Source organism: Phoenix dactylifera, chromosome 17 (assembly GCF_009389715.1).
Source record: "Phoenix dactylifera cultivar Barhee BC4 chromosome 17, palm_55x_up_171113_PBpolish2nd_filt_p, whole genome shotgun sequence".
NCBI classification, from domain to species: Eukaryota; Viridiplantae; Streptophyta; class Magnoliopsida; order Arecales; family Arecaceae; genus Phoenix; species Phoenix dactylifera.
Window position 1 is genome coordinate 8,416,878 of NC_052408.1, and position 23,862 is coordinate 8,440,739.

The window sequence follows — 23,862 nt, forward strand, 5'->3', positions numbered from 1 at the left end:
TCCGCAAGTGGTGGCACGTGACGCGGTCCTACCGAGGCGACGGCCTGATGCAGTCCGGCTTTCCCGCGTGTCGAATCCTCGTAGGCTCTTCGTACGAGCCTCCTCGTACGACCCGGGGACCTCCACCGATGCAAGGGCCTCAAATCCACCCAAAATATCCCCATCCCCTCTTCACCTCCCTACACCAAACACCCTCCACACCGACGTGTATATGTACGCCAAGTGGCGGTGCATACCACCAATCACAACAACAGTTCACCAAACTATATGCTTGATGAATCTGGTCCACAAAAATAAGCAGATGTGGTCAATAATATACACGATCATATGATGCACGCTATCATTTTTATAATTTTTTTCAAAAGAAAAAAAAGTAGAACACTCCCTAGGTGTAGAGTTGTAAAAGGTAAAACTTGTATGAGATGCATACTGCATCCATATTGATTTCCAAATTCGGTGAAGAAGTCGAGTTCGGATCATCAAAATAAGAAAGCTTCCGTCTCCTATTGACACTCATTAAAAATATATATATAATTTAGATATTAAACAAAAATTAATACAAGCTATGTTGTCAATTTTTTTTTATGTTTTTATTTTTTATATCACATATATAACTTATACATGTGTACTCGAATTTGAATGTAGCTAGATTCGAGTTTAATTCGATAAAAGTCGGACCCCATGTATAAAATTCTAATTTGATCGCATAAGATTGTCAAATTTTGGATCTATATTTTATTATTACAAAATAATCAGATGAGGAGTTCTTGGTATTTTGTGATCCGCGAATAGGAGGAAATCACGTCAAGAATTTACACGAATAAGAAAGGAAATAGAAGAGAGAGAGAGAGAGAGAGAGAGAGAGAGAGAGAGAGAGAGAGAGGCGTCAGAAAAGGTGGGAAGAAATAGTAACAAAAGTCCTTTCCCATTATGGCTAGAGCATTATACCTTGCATCTCATTCGCTGCTTCCTTATCTTTCCTTTTATAGCCTCTATCTTGAGGACGAATCTAAGCAAATCAAAGATTAGAGATCGGTAATCGTCGTAATGGTGCGAGGGAAGACGGAGGTGAGACGGATCGAGAACGCCACCAGCCGGCAGGTGACGTTTTCCAAGCGCCGGAATGGGTTGCTAAAGAAGGCCTTCGAGCTCTCCGTCCTCTGCGACGCCGAGGTCGCCCTCATCGTCTTCTCCTCTAGGGGGAAGCTCTACGAGTTCTCCAGCTCCAGGTCCTCCTCTTCCTCCTCCTCCCGCTCTCTCTCTCTCTATCAAACATAAATATCCCTCTCGATTCTTTTTTATATAATCTTTTCTGAGGCTATCTGAGAACCAGTACAGTACTCCCTTCCATCTTTGTTTCAGATCTTGTGATATAGGTTTTAGAATAAAGGCAAGGGTATGAGGACAATACCTAACTCTTTTGCAGGACTGATATTTGGTAGCCATATGAGCGTTGGTTCTCTTCTTAAGTTCTTTCAATTGTTTACAAACAAATGATCCATGATGTCTGTGCTTTAAACTTCATGATTTCTTCTGGGAAATGGAAACTTTTTTTTTTCTTTTCTTTTTTTTAAAAAAAGCTGCGTTTCTGGTACAAGAATCTGTACCATTTCTGCGCTTAAATGGGTAAATGGGTTGCTCTTTTTTTTCTGAAGTATAGTGCAATAGCCTATGGTTTTTGCAGCGATTTCCACTACAAGTAGCAGGAGGATTCTTTAGGACGACTAGGCAAGTTGCCTTGTTGATTGGTGTTGATATATCTGCTGAATAGAAGTAAGAAAAGAGACGAGAAATAAAGGAAAAAAAAGTACCCTAGAAATGCAAGTTGGATGCGTCAGATAGGTTTAGAGGTTGTACTTTATGTTTTAGATTATATTTTTATTGCTCACTTCCGGTTTAGTATCATGCGATAGTACAATAACCACTGGGAACTTCAAAAACCAAAACTGGCCCCGGAATTTAGTCTGGAACTGACTTATGACACCAAATGACGCATGGCGTTCGGCAATTGTTCCTGCCATAACTGGGTTTCTTTAAATAACAAGAAGCTTTTTTTTTCATGTACTATATATATTGAACTTATATTTTTTCACACGTTTTTTTCAACTTTGTATTTTAAAGGATATTAATGGGAAGTAACCATTTTGGTACTATTTTGACTTTTCCGAAATCTTAGAATCTCCTGGGTTGTATCTAGATTGTCATATGTTAGATTGCTATCAAAATCTTTACCCTTAGCATGATGTTTTTAGTGTTTTGATCTAATAAACAGATTTGATCTTTTCATTCTGAAACCACCAAAATGATGCATTATAAGGTCCTGAAATAGTACAATTTACTGTAGAATGATATCTTATTCATTTTCTTGACTTATTTTTGTATGTTTTTCCGTACTTCCCGTTAACTTCTTTTTTTGATTTTAGAATTTTCAGCTAAAAACGTGAAATTGAAACCAGAACCACAGAAACGAAGCTCATTTTCTCCCACCAAAGAAGAATCAAATTAAGTATTCAACCTTGGGTCAAACACCATAATTTGTTGGGTTTACTGTATTAAGAGGGGAAAACAGTAAAGACTTCTAGTTTTCAGATATTTTATGTTCAAACAACCTTTCTGTGAAGAACTCTTCCATTCAGAGACAAATGTATATTCCATGTCCAAACTTTCGTCGGTAACATCTTATACTTTTATGGTATCTCATCTTTTTTCACTGGCACCCAACAAATGCAAATTGAATACTTTTATCATCTATCTTTTTGGGGAAAAAAATAATCTCAGATGTAATGTGCACTTAGGATTTATCATTTAGTCGATTAGGTTCATATGTACTGAAATCGATCTATTTGGTTCATATGTTCCCCCTTCCGTGCTCTATGAGATACATAGGACTAGCTATTGTTTTGGTGCGCACAGCTTTTGCAGCCCTATTCCTTCAATATTGCTATCTCCATATGTACTCCTTTGTCTTGCTCTTTTCAGCACCCTTCTAGTGTAAACTAAGCAATTTTTTTTGCAAGTACCATGTTAATTTATTACAATTACTTAAAGCATATTAAATTATCTGATGTCAATTCAACACCATGAGACATCATTTAAGATGATAATCATTTTCTTTCTATATAAACTCTTAGATGATGGGAAATTAGACAAACTCCTTGTTTCTGAATGCCTCAAGAAATTTCGCATAGAACCACTTATATAAGATGCTTCTAGAGTTCTTACCTTCATTAGGCCACCCACTTGGAAAGGGGTTTTGTGAGCTGTAAATGCAATTACACCACATCTCGCATGCTGCAGTTGAAAACCATTACCTTAATAACATCATGTGTGTCATTTCTAGTGCAGAAAATATGATGGAACGTAGGGTGTGAGAATGTGCTTCTTACATTGCTAGTCCGTCCCTAATTGGAAGACTTGCTTTTCCTCTACTATTTCTTGTTCACTATGTCTCGAGTAATCAATTAACTCCAAAAACTTAAGTTGATAAGGTAAGGGTCAACAATGTATATCAGGCTTAATATCCGCCCTCCATATATGCATCTAGACTATAAACATGGAGGGACAATAATGACTAAAATAAGTAATACAATAACAGGGATAGTTAAAAAAATAATTAGTAGGGAAGGGATTCCAACTCACTATCTCCCCAAAAAATGATCACAATATATGTTAGGCTTAACACTGTGAAACAATCAACTCTAACCAAAATCATCATTTTGTCCGGCCAGCTATATATTTATATCTTTGCGGGCACTTTAACCCAAAATATTCAGTTTCTTACCATGTGACTAAGCATTTTAAGGTAGACATGTAAACACCCCTGAAAATTAATGAGGAAACCCATGGGACATATGATCCCATGTAACATATCTAACACAAAATACCAAACAGAAACCAATAAAAATATAAAATAAAATGCTTTCTTAACTTTGGATTACTAACACCTGCATTGCCTTCCTTAAATCAGGTTCTTCAAACTTGATCATCCTGCTCATCTCCTCAAGGTTTAGAAAAACATCAGCTTTTAGTGGCTTTGTGTAAATATCTGTTATTTGATCTTCAGATGAACAAAAGTCAACCACAATCTCCTTTTCCTTTACTAAATCTCGAATGCAATGTAACTTGATATCCGTATGCTTCTTGCAACCATAAAATGCAGGATTTTTTGTCAATGCAATTGCAGATTTGTTATCACAAAAAATTCTTGTAGGCATGTCTTGACGATATTCCAACTGTCTAAGCATGTTACACAACTATACCATTTACTTTAATTTTTTTTTCAATGTTTTCAATATTATAAACTTACTAAAATCAATTTGATCAATGACCAATATTAAGAGAATGAATTTGCTTCATGAGACTTATAGCAATTCAGAAGTGTGAATGGATGTTCATGGAATAGACATGATCTGTGTTCACCAAGCAGTTATCTAGTATTGGACTTGAACAATTTTATGAAAAAAGAGCGAATGTAAGTGCAATTGTAATGTTAAAAGCACTTCCTTCTTGTTTTGTTAATTATCTCGATTGGGCATTGATTATGACAGGCTTTCGCATGTTAACATATCTTGGGAAATTGCCACTCTGTGTTCTCATAAAACTCATAATGAATGTTGTCTTCCACAATTTAGGGAAAGGTGTTTTGAGGTTCCTTGGCTTTGTTTTCATTCTTGCTATATGAAAGTCATATAAAATTCATTTTTCATCAATTCCATATTCCTAGTTATGTTGTAGACATTATATTGTTTTTTTTTTAATTAAAAAAGTAGTTCATGAAATTCATCAAAAGAATGTGAATGCATTTGCAAATGATATAGAGCTTTTGGTTTTTCTCTATTAACGGATGTCTTCTCCCTCTATTTTAGAAAACAAAAGTTTATCTATATTTCAGCAAGGCTTTTGGTATATTTCATCATTAGTTTGTGCTACTCACTTCATTGTTTGCCATCTTTTTGTTCTTGTTTACACCATTGTGCATGGTGGCTTAAGTTTGACTGTAACGAGGGAGATTTGATTTTGCCTATTAACACTATAAGCAATCAGCACATAGCGCAAGACCCACATTAATCTATCAAAGAAGGCAAATTTTTGCATGACTTCTACATACTAGATACTTGTGAAAAACCTATTTTTCTTCTTGCATGCATCAACGTAACTATATTAGCCCATCCACCTTTTTGCTTTCATGATAGTTGTTCTTTCCTCCATGTCCCGGATTAAAAATGTTAGCATAAATTATGTTGAAATTCCTCCATCTTCTGAAATATTTAGCTACATATAATGCCAAGAATATCATGTCTAACTCATCTCTTTTGCCACCTTTCTCATAACATTTCATTGCATCTTTAAATTGTGGCTGAGATCATAATATTATATTATTGCACAAACAATGTTATTTTGATGGAAACTTGCACATTTTTTTTGATTTGATTAATAAGCATTTAGTAAGTGAACACCTAGGATGACATATTTAAAAGAGAGAGGAAGAGAATAAGTAATGGTGAGGAGGATAAGTTTGAGCAAGTAAAAAAATTATACTCTATGCTCGTTTCACTAGAATTTTCTAATAGTTATCGATACTATATTTCAAGAAATATAGAAAATAAAGATGTTGCCCAATTGGCTCGGCCCCCTCATCCATCAATAAAGGCTTGCATACCTTATGAAAAGAAGGAAGAAATGCAGCAAATTGCTAGGTGGAACCTTTCTCTAGGGGCAATAAACTGTTCAGTTGTGGTGGTTTTTGAATTGCTTAAGGTATGACATGTAGTCATACTTGTATGCTTTCATAGCAAACTTGTTACTCCACTTGTACATTGCAGTTATATTTGATGTTTATATTTTGTGAATCGTAACACGAGGCAGTAACATAAGCAAGAAAATGCCACATGAAGTTCAGAGCCCCCATAAAGGATTTGGCCCAGCTTATTATTGTTGGTTCAAATGAAGGTGGGCATGTCGATTGTAATGTCCTTCCCCGTTGGAGAAAGAAACATGTATAGATAAGCACATATGACACTCTCATACTGTATGTATCATTGTATTTAGTTACCTAGCCATAGAATTCATCCAAGCTTATTATCATTGCTTGAATGCTATCGAATTTGATTGCTTTGACATGTAAATGGTTACAATGTTTAAAGCTCACATTCATTTATGATCAACAATGAGTGACTTGTTAGAAGGCTGAATTTTGTTGGGATTCATTTTCAAGTCCTAATCTTACTAGGATTCTTATTTAGCTGGTCATTAGTTTTAGTAACTTTAGGATTTAGGTCTATATAAGTTAGGTTGAGCTTTAGACTTAATACAATTGAGTTTGTTTTTTAGTGAAAGTGAGATAGTAATGTTTATATCTTTATGGTAGGGAGAGTTTTAGAATAGTGCCTTAGAGAGGCTTGAGGCTTCTTTACGAGAGGAGCCAAACTCATTATTTCAGTAAATTCTTTTGAATAATTTTTTTTCCTCATTCAAATTTTTTTCTTTCGCTACTGTTGCTTGTTTGGTGATCTTAGGTCAGAACATTTGATCTACATTGAATAGTGTATAATTCTACATGATACTAGAGCCGTAGGTTTTGAGATTGGTGGTGTTAGCGTAATTTTAGGGATCACGTAACAATTTGTATCAGCCAATATTAGTTAGTATTATTTTTTTTATTAGCATGATTTTGTTAAACTGATTTTAGAGAATACATACCAACTTGTATCAACGAGTATTATTTTTTTTATTAGAATGATTCTATATGAGCCTATATTATTTTTCTTGTATGAAGTCTCTTTTTTTTTCTTCTTCTATCAATATTTCAACATAGTATCAGAGTCGTCGATTACCTAATCTATTGCTGCCATCTCTTTCACTTTTGCTATGGTCGTTGTTACCATGTCTAGAAGCTTTGAGGACCTCTATTGTCATGTTATGATTTTCTATTTTCTGATGAATCGACACCCGAAGATCCTCTATTTTTGGTGGATTTGCATCCTATGTTTTTTGCAGATCCTCTATTTACTAGTGAATAAATATTTAAAGATTCTATCTTTCTTAGTAGATCTGCATATCCTCTATTTTTGATAGATTAATATTTGAAGATCTTTTATTATCTAATAGATATGCAGCTCCTCTCCACCATTTTTCTTCTCAGTTTAAGATTTTCGATTGTCTCTCCTCACCGCCACTCAACCCCTTTCTCTCCATCTCCGATTTCATTTGCTGCCTCTGGCTCTATCACCATCCTGTTTGAGGTATTTTACTCCTTATAGTGCCTCCATCTATAAGGATCATCGAATTTCGGTTGCCTTCTATTTGAGCTTTGTTCATGCTACAACTGACATCTTCTATATGTCTTCTCACTGCCACATCATCAGACAAGTCAATTAGCCACATTGATAGACATGTCAGTCTATCACGTTAGTCAGGTATACCAATCTGCTATGTTAGTTAGCTGTGTCAGTGGACACATTAGTCTACCTTAGCTACTATGTCAGCTTCTGTTCTGCAATATCAAATTCTGTATTATCACATCAGTTTGTCATATCAACTTCTGAGTTTCTATATCAACTCCTAATCTACTACATCAGCTTCTGAGCTGTTATAACAACTTGTGTTTTGCCACATCAGCTCTTGATCTTTCGCCATATCTCTTAGCTGCTATATCGGCTCCTAGTCTATCATATCAGCTTTTGAGCTGCTACTTCAGCTCTTGATTTAGTATCTCAGTTTCTAGATACATTTGTGATCTAGTTTCTAAACTCAAATTGGCACGTGTAGTACCATCTTGAGTTTGAGAGAAAATATTAGCCTAATTTTAGGGATCATGTAACAACTTATATCAACCCATAATATTTTTTTTTATATTAGCATGATCTTGTATCAGTCAGTATTATTTTTTTTATATTAGCATGATTTTGTTAGAATATTTTTAAGGATCATATAATAACTTGTATTAGCGAGTATTATTTTCTTTTATTAGCATAATTCTATATCAATCTATATTATTTTTCTTGTGTAGAATCTATATATGAGTATATATAACCCTTGAGATGTATTGAATGTGCTGGAAGAGAGAAATAAAATTCTTTTTCTCTCTCTTTTTCTTTTGTTTTCCTCCTCTTCTGCAAATATTTTAACAGGTGGTTCGTGTGTTTGTGGTTTTACATGATATTAGAGCTACAATGGGTTTTGGTTCTAGGAAGGTGATGTGAAGTATCCAAGCTATAATGGATAAAGAAAATTTTCCCCATATCCAAGATATAATGGAGTCGAAGAAAGCATGAGATATTCTTACAGATGTCCACTGAACATCTAGTATGATGAGAAATCAAGGTGTTCTCAAACAAAAGTTACATGAAGAGTGAGTTTTGATTCCAGACTTTTCTAAAAATCCAAAAGATGAGTAGAGTTGGTTTAAAGATGAAGATTTGATGCAGGAAGAGCTTAATCGGTCAGAGATCGTCTCAAGGATCAATCAAGTCTAGAAGAAAATCTGGGGTAAGAGGAGTCTAATTAGATGGATGCTATATCAAGTTTAGAATGAAGAGCTGTCATTGTTAACGGACATTCTAAATTATGAATTCATACTAGTTCCTCAAAACATTTGAAAGTTCAAAAGAAATTATCATTGAAGAACCAATTAATTTTGAAATTGCTCAGAAAAAATTGAAGGAAGCTATAGTTGATCTGATCATAGAGATTCGCATTTAGGAGTCAAATTATATGGAAGAGTCTTATGCTGAAGCTATCCAAGATATCAATATTTTAGGTGGAGATTTAGTGAGTGATGAGATTGATGAGCTGACTAATTTGGAAGTAGCTTTGAAGATTAAGTAATAGAAGATATGCATGGTGTAGATTCCTGTTGTTCTTTAGTATTCGATAAGACTTTTGGTACACTAGTTGATTTTAAAGCCACTCCAAAGTTTAAAGTTGAAAAATTCTATACATGAGTATTTAATTTTGTATGTTGGAGCTAGCTGTATGCAGATAAATAGAACTACTAAACTAGAGGCAAGTAAAGGTGACAAAAGTTTTCTTGCCGATTTTACTTATTCACAAGGAATGGTGATGCTCTAGTAAGCAATGACTACAACTAGCAACTTGATGTTCATTGGCACAAGCTGAATGGTTTATGGAATCTCGGCATGGTAGCCATGAAGTCAATACTAAGAAGAAATGTTGAAGAATATCATCAATTGCAAGCATGCATCGAAGGGGACAAACTAATAAAGGAGTGATTATTCGAGCTAATAAAGGAATTGTGTTGTTTAATTATTAATTCGACAAGTCATTGCATGCTGCTGTTACTGTGGTAATAATGGCAATAGCTATGATGATGTTTCACGATATTGGCAATTGAACATTATCGATATGGGCTTTGCAATAAGGGAGAGTGTTAAGATTCATTGCCAAGTCCTAATCTTACTAGGATTTCTATTTAACTGATCATTAGTTTTAATAACTTTAGGATTTAGGTCCATGTTAAGTTAGGTTGAGCTCGAAGCTTTATATAATTGTTTGTTTCTTATTGAAAGTGGGGGATAGCGATGTTTACGTCTTTGTGGTAGGGAGAGTAATAAAGAGATGTCTTAGAGAGGCTTGAGGATTCTTTGTGAAAGGAGTTGAACTCATTGTTTTGACCTTTATTTTTCTTCCACTATTGTTGTTTGATCTACACCGAGTAACATGCCATTCTACAGATTTGTGGTCTAGTGTTGGAACTCTTATGATTTACATGTTTCTTGAGCCTTGCTTGCAATCTACTTTATACAAATGAATTTCAAAATATCGCAAATAAACTATTATAGATACCATATGGGAGATTATCAGATGGAGTGAAATAAGTAGATCAATTTTTTGAAGAACAATAAATAAATCAACCTTTTGCATCTTATTTTATTATTAAAATCTTCTTGATATAAAGTAATAAAGGAAATCCTTACTTAATGTATTTTCACAGAATGACATTCGTTTTCAACGGCTCAACACTGTTTTGGGTTTTGACAATCGCCTTATCATGAATTTCATTAAAAAAAGGCCAATTCATCCACATCTAGTTTGGCTCAACTGGCCTCATGTTATTAGAAATGGAGGTAAAAAAGATTACAAATGAAAGATGGCCTATTTAGAAAATTATATGAAGTGGCATGAAGTGATGGTGGTTTTCCCATCCCATGATTTCAGCCCATGATAACTATTGCTTGTACATACATACATACGGACGTACGTACGTACATTTAAGTATATATGTATGGTTGTGTATATATAGTTTTCTTTTTAAATTAGTTAACATAGTCAATTAACTAAACTTTGAAAGTTCTAATATGATTTGCGACAGATCCAAAATGCAATCATTTTGATTTGGTTGATGAAAATGGATAAAGAGAATAATAAGATAAAATGTATATGAAATCAGAAATTGAAAAATAGATGTTGAATGACTTGCAAACATAATCAAATAGAAGGCAGACCACTCCAGGACACTTTTCTGTAGATAACGGTTGGATTTCACAGAAGCCCGTAATGTTGGTCCTTTGAGATATTAAAATGTTAAAAGGAAAGCCTCTTGTAATCAAACAAATATCAGACTGCAATGAACACCACCGTGCGAGGGCCAGGGATTCTTATCATTGTAACTGATAAAGTGTCCTTATGGTGTACCTTCAGACATCTATAGTGGCAGTGTACAGTCCATTATGAAACTGGTGAAACCTTTTATTAATATAGATAATATCCATCCAATCTAGCGCAACCATATTCATACTAATGAAGCATTTAGGTCGCACCCGAGTAGGATGGTATCCTCAATAAGCACTATTCTGAGAGCAAATTGGACCAAGATGAGTGTGGGACTTGGGTTCTCTCTCTATTTCTCTCTGTTTTTGTTTAGAAGGCATGGTTAGAAGGCTTTAGCGTAGATATAACCTGTAGCATCAGCATGAAGAATATCTCGTAACTGGGATAGGATATGCTGGACCGAACTCCATACTATAGAGCCTAAGTTGTATCACATGCATAAGAGGCCACCCAATTGGCCATCCTGTTCGCCTCCCCGTAGGAGTGAATGGCCTCCAAACATAGGTTCTCTTTTGGATTAGGAGGTTTTGATTATCCTAGTGTTTTGATTGTTTTAGTTTCATAACAACCATCCCATTTATGTCTCAACACCAGATTTACAGAGATAATTAAAACAAGGACCAGGACACCTTTCTTATTTTTATCTTTTTATATTTTTGTTGCTACCGGCTGTTTTGGATCTTCTTGACTGCCTTGTCGCATCCTAGTGTAGTACCATCCAGGAACAAATCGAGACTAGACCCAGCACAAAGATTTAAACCCTTGGATCTAATGAACGGAGCTTTTTTGTTACTTCTGGTCATTAGTATAATTAACTACACACTTTAGTTAAATAATTAAAATACTAACAGGTGACTGATTTGCTAGGCAGAATATTTTATATTTTGATCAATTTTTTAATTTTATAAAATATGATTAATGTATTTTGCAAATGGAAATATTAGCTTAGGAGTCGTTGGAGTTTCAGGACCAGATATGGTAGGATTCAGACATCATTGGAGTTTCTTAGGGTGTACAGACCGAGAAATGGATTTGCATTGTAATATCCTAATTAGCCCTAGGATTTTCGGAGGTCCTACAACATTGACAAGAGTTAGGACTTAGAATGTCAAACTTAGCGAAGGTTGAGATAGGTTCAGTTGGCCATGCACCACTCGCTCCTTCGGCGGCAGGAGATTTTATGAAGGCAGAAGTCGAGGATATAATGGATTATAGAGGGAGACCGGAATACTAGATTTTTTCACCAATCGACAATTATTCGACGACAAAGGAATAGAATTTGCAGTATCAGGGAGAGTAGTGGGTAGATGGTGGATGACTCTGACACTATCAGGAGGGTGCTGGAGCAGTTTTTCAGATCTAGATAGATGGATCTATCAGGTGGTAGGGGTCCAACTCACCCTATTTTTAGTTGTTTGGATGGGATAGATTAGGATAACTTATTCTGTTTGTATTTCGCTTTCCAAATAGAGCCTTAGGCTATAAAAGCCTTTCTTGAATAGTGATTACGTTTGTCACGCCCCAAACCCAACACTCGGGTCCGGTACGCGACCGGCCTCATGAGCCCTAGAGTAGTGCCCTAAAGATCATGCAAAGCCTAAGATAAACAAAAATCCAATAAATCCACAACTAATTAATTAATTCAAATTGACAAATCCAACATATCCAGATAATCAATTTGGTTCAATTACAAGATCTTCAAATGTTCATCGAAATCAAAGAAACATAAACTAACTAGCTAATGACCTTGATACTCGTGCTCCGCGCCCAACCCATCCATGTTTACGCATCCTGCAACTCTGAAAAGAGAAAAAAGAAAGTGGGTGAGCTTTACAGCCTAGTAAGAACCCCTACACATCCACACCAACATAATAATAATATAGATTTGAAAACCACGACAAATCGATGCACATTTCATGAAATCATAAACGGCTTCCAACAGGCTCAAATAATCAATATAAGTATCTACATCAACCATCAATGAAAATCCAGCCACACAAGAATGATATAGCATATGATAGCTCATAAATCTTCATTACCGTTTTCAATGCTTTCAATTCCATTCCTTTTAAACTTGATCCGGATCAATTATCTTTTCGACTTTGGGCCAAATTCCGGTCACGTTTCCAACCCGTGATGGGGCAAACCAATAGTGTCACATTTAGAGCCTGTGACGGGCAAACCAACATTGTCACACTTAGAGCTTGTGACCGGCAAACCAACATTGTCACACTTAGAGCCTGTAACGAGCAAACCAATAATAACGAGATGGCTCAAAGTTAATGTTCATTTAATCAATTTCACATCCACACGTCAATCCATTTTATTAATTTCCAGCTTTAGACTAATTCGGTCATGTTTCTAGCCCATGACAGGCAACCAATAATATCAAGGTTAGTCTATAGCACCACATCCATAAATCTAATTATGTAGGTGTAGATTATGCGCATGCATGCATCCATCATGATACCAACCACAAGCGAATACGATCAAAATACAATTTAATATAAAATCATTTTTGCTTCTTACTTATTTGGATCATAGAACATCATACATTAATAGGTGCAAAATATTTATATTATGCAGGATTGGCGTACAAGGATTCTTACCTCTTTGCTGACAACCCAGACAGACCACCGTGATCTACGAACTAGGGTGCGTAGAATCCTGCTCAATATCTCTTTGTCCAACAGATTGTTTCCCTACAGAACCAAATCAATATTAAAAATTATCTGGAGTATCTGACAATGCAAAACCCTCTATTGACCCACGACTATCCAACAGTCCTTACAAACGATGATCTCCCCGAATCAAACTAGAAAGAAAACTGTAATCTAGAGAGAGAAACTAGAGAGAGAAAACCCATAAAGTGAGAAAGTCTCATTGAGAGAGTTCCAACAGATTGAAACATAGAGGGAGAAACTATGAGAGAGAAATCAAGGGAGAGGAGAGAGAAAGAGAGGAGAGCGAAAGAAGAGAAGGAAGAGAGAGAAACCCTCTCTCTCTACTCTTCATATTCGGCCGCCTCCTTCCCCTCCCCCCCTCAGAGGTCCAAGGGGCGGCGGCCATGGCAACCCAGCCCCCACTTGACGGCGGCCACAGCCTCGGCCAAACCGGCGGCCCCAGCCCCGGCCAAACTGGCGGCCGGCATTGTCGAAGCAAGAGGGATGAGGACTGAAACAAGGCATCCCTGTTTCGGTGATTTTCTGGTGATCCATCGGCTCCAATCACGACGAACAAGGCCGGAAACAACAGAGAAGAAAGAGAAGAAGAAGGAGGAGCTTTACCTCAGTCCGGTGTGGCACTCCAGTGGCTTTCCGGCGACAAATCAAGGAAGAAGGACTCGGAAGAGGAGCTTCAGATTCGGCAGCGATTTCCAGCAATTTGGGTGGAGAAAATCAGAGGAGGAGAGGGGGAATTATATAGGCAAAATCTCCTAGTTCGATTCGAACTCGGAGAGCTCTTGAAATGCCCTCTTCTCTGCTGGATTTGGGGAGGAAGAAGACCCCAGCCGGGTTTTCTTCTCGACTGCCCCCGTGCCAGGCACGGGTCAAGTTTTTGGGCCTGGCCACTCTGGGCCGGCCCACGAGACCTTTTTTTTTTATGGGTATTACAACATTAATAACTAATAAAAATTTCCACTCCCATACTACTTTGCAGTAAGGGCGGCCATGCTTAATCGTTTAATTTGTTTAGCTTATTTCAACCCTTTGTAGATCGAGCTAGATTACTTGTTTAATAAAATTGCCATATTTGGATGTAGATGTTTGACCGGTTAAAAAAAAAAAAATTAGGTTCGGATTGATAGGTTTTTGATCTAGCGTATACCTTGACTAACCCAACCCAATTGCCACCCTTACTTAACAGGGATGAGTTTATCATCCCATATTGCTAAAATCACCCTTATAGTAATCAAACAAGATTAGCATGTAGAAGTGAACTTTATGTAATAAATGGACCCAAAAAGTAAAAGAATTTGAAAAATATCGTTAACTAGATAGAAATCGAAGATGACAAGCCATCATGCTACAAAATTATGATAGATAGCTTAAAAAATTAAGCTAACAATATAACAACTGACCTAAGACGGTATTGTAAAAGGAAATGATGCTCAAAGGGTGGTAGTGAAAAGTGTGAATTAGTGAAGCATGGCAAAAAAATGAGTTCTTTTATGCATCAGAGCATCTCTTGCACTTTCATGCTCATGTTGGCATCTTGATTTTAATAGATTTGTTCGTATCAAAATGTGTCAGCTAATTTCAATAAAAATGATTTTTAGTTGAGGGTAAAAGATATTGAATGTTGGGTATTAGTAACTTGAGTCCTTGCCCAAATTTCGAAAGGAATTCTTGCCATTCTAGTTCTTAAAAAAATTTAAGGAATCTTCACTTTGCAGTTTGCTACTAGGTATAGACCATATAAAAATTTAGCTGAAGATGGGTGTTTAGATGGATGTTTAGGCGAATCCTCCTAGGAAAATAAAGGGGATAAAATCTAACTAAAACTAAAAATATTCAAATTAAATTGAAAATTAGACAAATTTAAATAAATTAAGGAGATAGAGGGTAAATTAAAGGAACATTGTGATGTTTATTTTTATATCATTGCACTGCAACATTCTGAACAATACTATTTAAAGAAAATTTGTGAATCGGTAGGACCACAATTATTTCTAATTATATCATAATATAAATTGATCATCCAAATAAATATGCCCAAGAGTTCAAGTTAATGCAACATGAAGTGTGAAAGGATGAATCAGCAAATGCAAAATAGGAAATAAGAAATGAATTGAAAGGTAGCGAAACCTCTAAGTTTTAATTTTGTAGGGTGTTTAGTGTCACTAACTTAGCCTAAAAGATTAAGTTGTTGGAGGATCAACCCATGCTGATAAACCGATGCAGCACTCCTTTTATTAGTTAACATGGGACTATAACAATCTTTCGCACCCAACCTCCTGATGCCCTCATCATGGTTAGCTCCTACTAGAGAGAAGGGACCCACCCATGGCCCTAAACCCTAAACCCTAAATCCTAAACCCTAAACCCTAAACCCTGGGTCTTACTCAACCTCCTGATGCCCTCAACCTTACTAGGCCCTCCTCGACCTTGGTATCTCCCAGTGAGGGCTTCACATGTAGAGATTGTGACACATAATGGATTTGGCTTTGATACCACTTTTTGAGAAGACACAATCCAAAACTTCAGTTATTTGGAGGAGGATCGGCCAGGGCTATTAAATCTATATGGCACCCTTTTTATTAGTCAATGTGGGATTATGACATTAGGAACCAAAACAAATACTAAAGTGGGCTTGCTATCTTCTTATGAGAGCTAATAACACCACCTAGCCCGCCAACATCTAACCCATCATGGAAGATAGTCTAGAAACAATTTTTCTAGCCATCTGACCTCGAGAAAATTAAGTAGCCTATAAACAAGCTTCCTAACCATCTGCACTGCAATAAGAGCATGTTTGGTTGGTGGAAGTTGGACTCTATATTGAGAATGAGAATGTGTGACTCCCATTATAACCATTTGATTGAGGAGAGTCCCGTTCCCATTCTGATTATGCGGAAATAGGATTTTTCCAATCTCCCAAAACTCAATTCCTACTCTCCTGTACTATTCAAATTTCATTCCAATCCCGATTTCAAATTCGGTCACGAGCCAAACACATCGGGGGATATGAGCACTTTGATTCTGATTTCGGTTGCGAACCAAATACGCCCTAAAAGTCATTAGAGTACACAATAGGCCTAACTACCTTGTTAGTTGGGCCTTAAACTAGGCATCTACGTGGCAGCTTAAGCATAGTTGGATTCCTTGGTAGCTCAAATGGCCACCTTCAGAAAACTTCAACATTCTTTTTTGAATTGAAAGTCAATGAATGTCGCATTCATGCAATAATTTTTTTCTCATTACTAGCAAGAAATCTACAAGCTTGCCAATAGCTGATTTCATTAGAAAGCTAATTTTGATGAGTTTGGTGGAAAAGCAATATGAAAGTTTGCATAATTTTTATTAAAATTTTAGGGTTTAGAAATAGCAGCAATTTTATAAAAAAAGAGTCTTGTTTCAGGACAAAACTTGGTTCCTACAAAATCATGTTCTTTTAGTTATTTGTTATATATCGTCATGCTTAAATAATTAAATATTTCATTAGTGTAGGTTTACTAAAGCATACATTAGATACAACATTAAAGGTTCTTTGGATACACACACACAGAAGGAATCAGGTATATTTTGTGGTTTTATGTTCAAAGCTGGACATGCTATCTACGCTGCTGAAAAGGACCACAAATTTACGATAATACTTTGTCTGGTTCCTTGATGTTCTTTGAACAAAATTGCTATTCAAAGGGCCAACCGAGCAAGTGAGCAACATAAGTCTTGGTATGTGTACACCTCTCAGTTTCGAGATGGTTAGGTAGGCATCGGATTATCTACAACCCAAGGTACGTACATGGCAGATTTTTGAGGGCTGAAAAAGAATCCTGGTCAATTTGAAACCAGCCTCCACTAGCTAAATGAATTCTGAGCCAGAGCTGCACAAAAACAAAAAAAGTTCTCCAATAGCTTCTTGCAGGGGTTCGCTACAACCAGGGTTGTATAGGCTTTGCACTTGGTAATTAACGGGGTGGTGTAGGGAAGGTGAATCATGTTGTGCTATTCATCCCTCACCTCCATCTCACTCAAACTTTGTATATTGGACCTATTATCAATAGTTTTGGTTGTTTTGGAAAATGTGAGCTGTGAGAGAAGGGATGGTGATGGGAAGAGGTGGGGATAAGATGAATATGTGAGGAGGCAGATTACGAAATGCTTTGCGAATTTGTATATGTGATGTCTTTGAAGGCACTATCAGTGAGGGCTGGAAACCATGGATTGAATATGGTAATGAAATGAGGCGGATGGGAGTCAAGTAGCGGGGAAGCCATCTAAGGAGTTCTTTTACTTGTTGCCTAGCTAGGGAGGCACTAGCATTGAGAGAAGATGACATGAGGTCGACGTGTGAAGAAATGTTGATGGGGGAAATGGCTGGAGAAACCATACAGAGGAATGGGATTGGGCTAGGAGGAAGAACAGGGATCCGAATCGTATTAAATGATGCAAATAAGAAATTTTGTAGCTCCCTTTTTTGGATCATGCTAGGTCAAGGGACTGCTGAGACATGGTTGACCTGAACACACCATCACGTAGTCACGGGAATTTTGGTGCTCAACGCTAAAAATCTACTTACTACAACATGCATGGGATGCGCGCGTGCGTAGACGCTCATGCACGCAGACGCAAAGCACGCACGGGCTCCCACACACATAGTCATGCGTGCGCATACAGAGACATATATATATATATATATATATATATATATATATATATATATATATATATATATATATATATATGGTCGATATATAAAGGCTTATGCAGGCTAGGTTGCAGGGGAGTGGTTCTACGCTACTTTCAGTAGAGGAGGTTCAGAGTGCAAAACTCGAGAGAGATTTCCCAAGATTTGGATATAGGTAGGTAACTATTGCATCATATATATATATATATATATATATATATATATATATATATATATATATATATATATATATATATATAAAGGTTGAAAATAAGATGTTGACACATACCAAACCCACACATGGGAGTAGAAATATGTAAAATTGAACCATGATATGGTTTACAAAATCTAACTTGCTTATAAACAGATAATCAAATGTTTCAGAGACTTCTTGCCTTGGTTCATAACAGATTAGTTATTCACACGGTACTAATGTTGGGTTGACTTGATGAATATGTGAGGAATTGATGAAAAATATGATTTTTGATGCACTTTAGAACTTGTAGATCATATCTAATGGCTTAAATTTCTATTTTATTGCTGCAACATTTAAATAAGTTGAAATTATTGGTCCTATATTATGCAAGAAGTTCCATTATGCATGAACAATCTTATAACATGTGCTTTCTTTCAAGTTCTTTATTTTAGTATGTACAAAAGAGTAGGCTTTCATTTCCCCGATCCTTTTAAAAATTCATAGTGCATGAAATCTCTTTTTGTTTTTGATCTACTGATGCTAGTAAGTTTGTAAGGATCCATGAGAGCTTGTTTTATTCTCACATTTGGTGTATGTTGAGGTGGTCCTAGGTACTTGAGTATGACTAAGAATCTCAATTACTATTCTAGTCTTTTTTGGTTAAAATTCTGGATCATTATAGATAGTATCAAAGCCAATCCAGCTATGACTTGTATGGCTAGAAGATATTGTAGTATGAGTCCTTTGAGGGTTGACCACGATTGGTCCTGATGTTTGTAATTAGATCCTTCTCCTGATGATGGGAAGTCTATGCATGTATGTATTTAATGCTATATCAAGTGTGTTGTGAGTATCCCTGCGGGTGTGTGTTTAGTCCCACATAGGGTATACAATGGGTATGTCCTAGATACTTATAAAAAACTAAGAAATCCAGATAATATCCTCTAGCTATCTTTTTCTTTATATGAGATCTTAAGTTATTAAATAGTATCAAAGCAAACTTGGCCTACGGCCTATGCAGACTAAGGGACACTATAGCATGAGTCTAGATTGGATTTGTGGTATTTATGACTGGATTTGAATAAATTTGGATTCTTAGCCTAGTAAGGATGTTAGGACCTAAACTGAAGGAGAATGTGAGGATCTATGTGTTTCGTGTGTTTAGTCCTTCACCGGCTATATAATGGATTACTATCCTGAGTACTTATATAAGACTAAGGAACCCAAATAATACTTTTTGGCTAGCTTTTTGGGGCGAGATCCTAGGTTGTTTCATGTGTGTTGAGGAGTCTTGGAGTAAATATGAGGACCTAGCTAATAATCTTTTTGCTAGTCCTTTTGGAGTGAGGTCTTAGGTTATTATAAATGCTAACAATATGAATCCAGCCCATGGCCATGTGGCTCTAGGAGTCACTACAGTGTAGGTTCCTTTTTTTCTTTTTGTTTGTGCAAATACAATGTAGGTCCTTTGAAGCTGACCACAAGTATCTGTGGTGTTTGTGGATGGACCATTCCCTAGTGAGTACGACGAGTCTTAAGAAAAAGAGTGTGATAGGATCCATGTAGATATGTATTTAGTCTCACACTGAGGATGCATTAGGAAGGCCTTAGGTAATTAAACAAGGTTAAGGATTTTAATTAATAACTTCCTGGCTTATTCTTTTTGGACTGTTACAAAGTGAGGGTTTCATAATGAACTTTAAAAGCAAGTGCATATAAAATTCTCTTCCTAATAGTTGCCTGTTTTTTTATTATTTTGGCGTTTGCATGTTCGTCGACTACCAGGTTGAATCAGTGCATATGCGGCAGCAATTAATTTTTATTGGAGCTATTTTTGACGTACTAATTCTTATTATTTTTACTTCTATCCTTCTATTCAAGATTTTCAAGATTTTTCTATGTGAGAGTGAAAGAATAAAACTTGAAGCTCATTTGACTTGGGATCATCCAAATAAATTATTCTAGACATCAAACCAGTCGAGCTCTGGCAACAGCTAAGGTGCATATGTCAAATTCGATGGTCTACACTCTATATTCTCTTATTTTTATATATAAGAAATTACTCTAAGTTCATTTGAATATGTTTCTAGACTTTGTAATTTTAACAATTTTCCGCTTCTTTCTTTTTTTTAAAGTAATTAGAATCGTATAAATCATGATCCAGTCCAGTATGTTTATGAGATGTCTCCGGTGACAACAGCATTGATTTGTATTGCAATACTGTACTTTAATTTACATGTTTGATTGGCTGCAATGGGTGAGATATATCTCTTAGATACCTTCTTTTTTCGGAAGTCAATTAATTAAAATGCTCATTTTTCATCTACTGTTTCGAACATGCTGGGGTGGTTTAGAGATTTCTCTGGTTTTGATCCAAATGCAATTGCATCTGCCTCTAAGTTGTTTGAAGAATTAATACCTTTTAATAAATGTTCTCTGCAGATTCCTGTTATCTGAACATAGTCATGAATGAACCCTAACTTTTGTATTTGTGGTGTTTCAGCATGGAAAAGACAATCGATCGTTACATAATGCACACGAAAGATGTTGGCGTCAGCAAGAAAGCAAAAGAGCATAATACACAAGTTAACATTCCTTCACCATTCTCAGTGATCCTATTTTACTTTGATGAGATTACTACATTATATGATTTCTGTTTAATATCAGAGTGATCTGTTCGATTTGATGTATTAGTCTACCTATATTTCATCTGCTGTGTTAGCAAAGAAGGAAACATAGCATTCAGTAGCTAGGTTTTGGGTCTAGTTACTAAAAGCGCATAAATAATTAAATATACCTATAGTTTCATTAATAATTATCAAAGTCAATATGTTTTTTTAAAAAAATTTATAAAGAAGGGAAGGGACTAACCCCACCCATTTCCTAATAAAATGAAGGGATAGCAATAGTTAGGGCCCAACAAACAATGGAAAAGTTAAGAAACCAACCCCAAATTCAAAATATAAATTCAAACCAACCCCAAATCCATGCAGAATAGAAGAAAGAACATTTTTTTTCTGTGGAAATAAGGTGGTTGATGCCAACCAACTGGGCTAGAGCTGATTGGCAGAAGAGAAGAAAAAGTTGTTTCCAAAGCCAAGTGTCGGGTTAAGCAAAGCACCTGAAGTATCTTTAAATGCTTTTCATTAGTACCATCGGCGACATCATATGGGAAGGATCAGAAAATAGTAACCAGTAACATAGGAATATAAACATTGAAGGACTTATATTATGGTTATCAGGCACATAAGACATTGTCATGAACTGTGAACGAGTCTTAAATAATCATACATAAAAAAAATAATACACCTTTAGAAAAATCATTAAGACAAACTCCCATAAATTAATTTGTCATTTTTTTATAAATAAATTTGTATATGTTTTGAAATTAATTGCCTAAACTGCAGCAGTTGAAGTCTGATACTGCAAGCTTGATGAAGAAGATTGAACGGCTTGAAGCTTCTAAAAGGTGCAGACTGAAAATTTGAGAATTTCCCTCTCAGTAGAACCGGAAAATCTTTGTCATAAGATAAAATCCTGACATTTTCTTTTGTGCAGAAACCTCTTAGGTGAAAATTTGGAATCATGTGCAGTTGAGGAGCTGCATGAACTGGAGCTCCAGTTAGAGCGCAGCCTAAGCAGCATCAGAAAACAAAAAGTACGATATAAGGCCTTTCCTTTGTTATTGTATTTGGCTTTAGCTATCAACAAAATCTCATTGTCTCTGACATGGTCATTATCTTATGTTTTGTTCAGTATCAAATGCTCGAAGAGCAAATCACTCAGCTAAAAGAAAAGGTAGACTATTAATTGTTCATTGTGATTGCAAGGAAGTTCTGTTTTGATAAGGAACTACATCAATTTTTATTTGTAGTACTTACTGAGACTTCCACTTACATTTTGGTCATCAAATTCAGGAAAGGATGCTCACTGCTTCGATACGAGAAAAGGTAAGAATTTGAATAGAATTTGGCCTTTATATTGTTCCTTAAAGTCTCTATCACTAAATGATTAGTGACTTCTTCAACAATGTCTTAACTAACTTGATATTTGTCCTTTATCTTAAGTTAAACGCAAAACCTCGGCTACAGCTATGTGCTTCTGCTGTTTCTGAGGATTATGATAGTCCGAATACAGACGTAGAGACAGAGCTGGTAATTGGCAGGCCAGGGACTTGCAAGGTCAAGTGATTCATGTTATCATTACTTATGGATTAAATGGATACACATAAATATAAATGCCCATTGAAAATAAGGGCACATCAACTCTGTTATTTTGTGAAAGATTGTAAAATCCAAAGAGCATGAAGTGGCTCAACTAATTATTCTCTTACTGATCCTGTATGAATAAATAGGTGGATATTTCCTGTCTTTCTAAGATTGGTTGGAACTTCTCTTTCAGTTATGCAACTGAATTCTTGAATTGTTTGTATTATTCATGGTTGTCTCAGGATAAAATGCATTGCTCAAACAATTAAAATCCTGCTTGTTTCATATATGGATTGATTAAGGATTTTGTGAGCAGAGCCCAAACCGAGTGGAAGCTAATACGATATGTGTCTGTTTGACCACCCTGGCCATTATCAAATGTACCCTGCTGTTAATTATAAGCTGTTTATTAAATCATTAATTTATGCTGCACTTAATTATTGTGGAATTATCGGTAACACCTTCATATTATAGTTTTCTTTTCTTGAATGATATGTGTAGGATACCATTTATTAACCTAATCCATATATGTTTCTTTGGCATGTCTTTGGGATATTTTTGACACAATCAGTCTAGAAAATCCGATCGATCGAGAAAACAAATCTTAAACCGCTCTGACTCAATCTGCACGGAATCCGATCAAGAATGGACTCAAACATTTTAACCGAACTAAGATATGAACTTGGTTTGGATCATGCAAACCATGGGCCATGGAGCAGAATTCAAAGGCTGCCACCAATTTTGATGCCTTGTCCTATGGGCAATGGCCATGATGTGGCATTTCAACCTAGGCCAAGGGCCAAATGGCCTGCAGTATGGACACACGCATTCACAGATTTTGACAGGATAAATCTCATCTGATCTGGACGCATCAGTCATGCAACCAAACACAAGAAAAACAATATGTTATAAACCTTAAGAGAGAATCATCAATCACAAGTGAGTCCATGCCTAATAAAATTGGACATTGTGTTTACTCAAAGACATATATATCCTCCTTTAATCCAGTTCTACTAATGAGGACAGGCAAAGAAAACTAAACCAGTGTTTAGAACTGCCGAACCTATATATACCAACTTTGCCAATCAATATCTTCAATGACAATTCTTAGCTTTCACATCTTCCAAAGGATTGAGACCCATACATGGATACACCAATAAAAGCACAAAAGCTATAGTCCACCAATACTTCCTTGGGCAAACAAAGGTAGATGGGAAGGAAAAGTATATTCCCCCTATTCATATACAAGTATATGACATGAGGCTTTATGTCAAGGTTGTTAATGAATTCTATCTTGATGTGGATATGGGCATCCTGTAGGGTGGTGATGTTGATAAACATCAATTTCTAGTAGGCGTCTGACCTTGGGACTTCTCATCGAATGTAAGGTAATAAGTGGATCGACCTAGCAATACTCAAGAGGTTAGAGATTTGAGATAATGTTGGAGTTCAACTCTGTGGGCATGATAGTTCAAGCAGTATGCATGATATTTTTGTACTCATAGGAGCAGAACTCCAAAGTGTAATTTTGTCGCCAAG

At 36.1% G+C, this 23,862-nt stretch overlaps 1 protein-coding gene across 2 annotated transcripts; it reads left to right on the plus strand.

Annotated features, from left to right (window-relative positions):
• The first annotated feature begins 879 nt into the window (after window positions 1-879).
• On the plus strand, window positions 880-22,537 carry LOC103706417 (MADS-box protein SOC1-like). Of its 2 annotated transcripts, XM_008790511.3 has the most exons (8): window positions 880-895; window positions 990-1,229; window positions 20,619-20,700; window positions 21,523-21,584; window positions 21,674-21,773; window positions 21,872-21,913; window positions 22,033-22,065; window positions 22,183-22,537. In XM_008790511.3, exons 2-8 carry the CDS (start codon window positions 1,048-1,050, stop codon window positions 22,303-22,305), a joined length of 624 nt encoding a protein of 207 aa, XP_008788733.1. In that variant the 5' UTR covers window positions 880-895; window positions 990-1,047; the 3' UTR covers window positions 22,306-22,537. The 2 variants fall into 2 exon arrangements, with proteins under 2 accessions (XP_008788733.1, XP_026660211.1); XM_026804410.2 differs by lacking the exon at window positions 880-895 and having other exon boundaries at window positions 924-1,229; window positions 21,526-21,584.
• The last annotated feature ends 1,325 nt before the right edge of the window (window positions 22,538-23,862 follow it).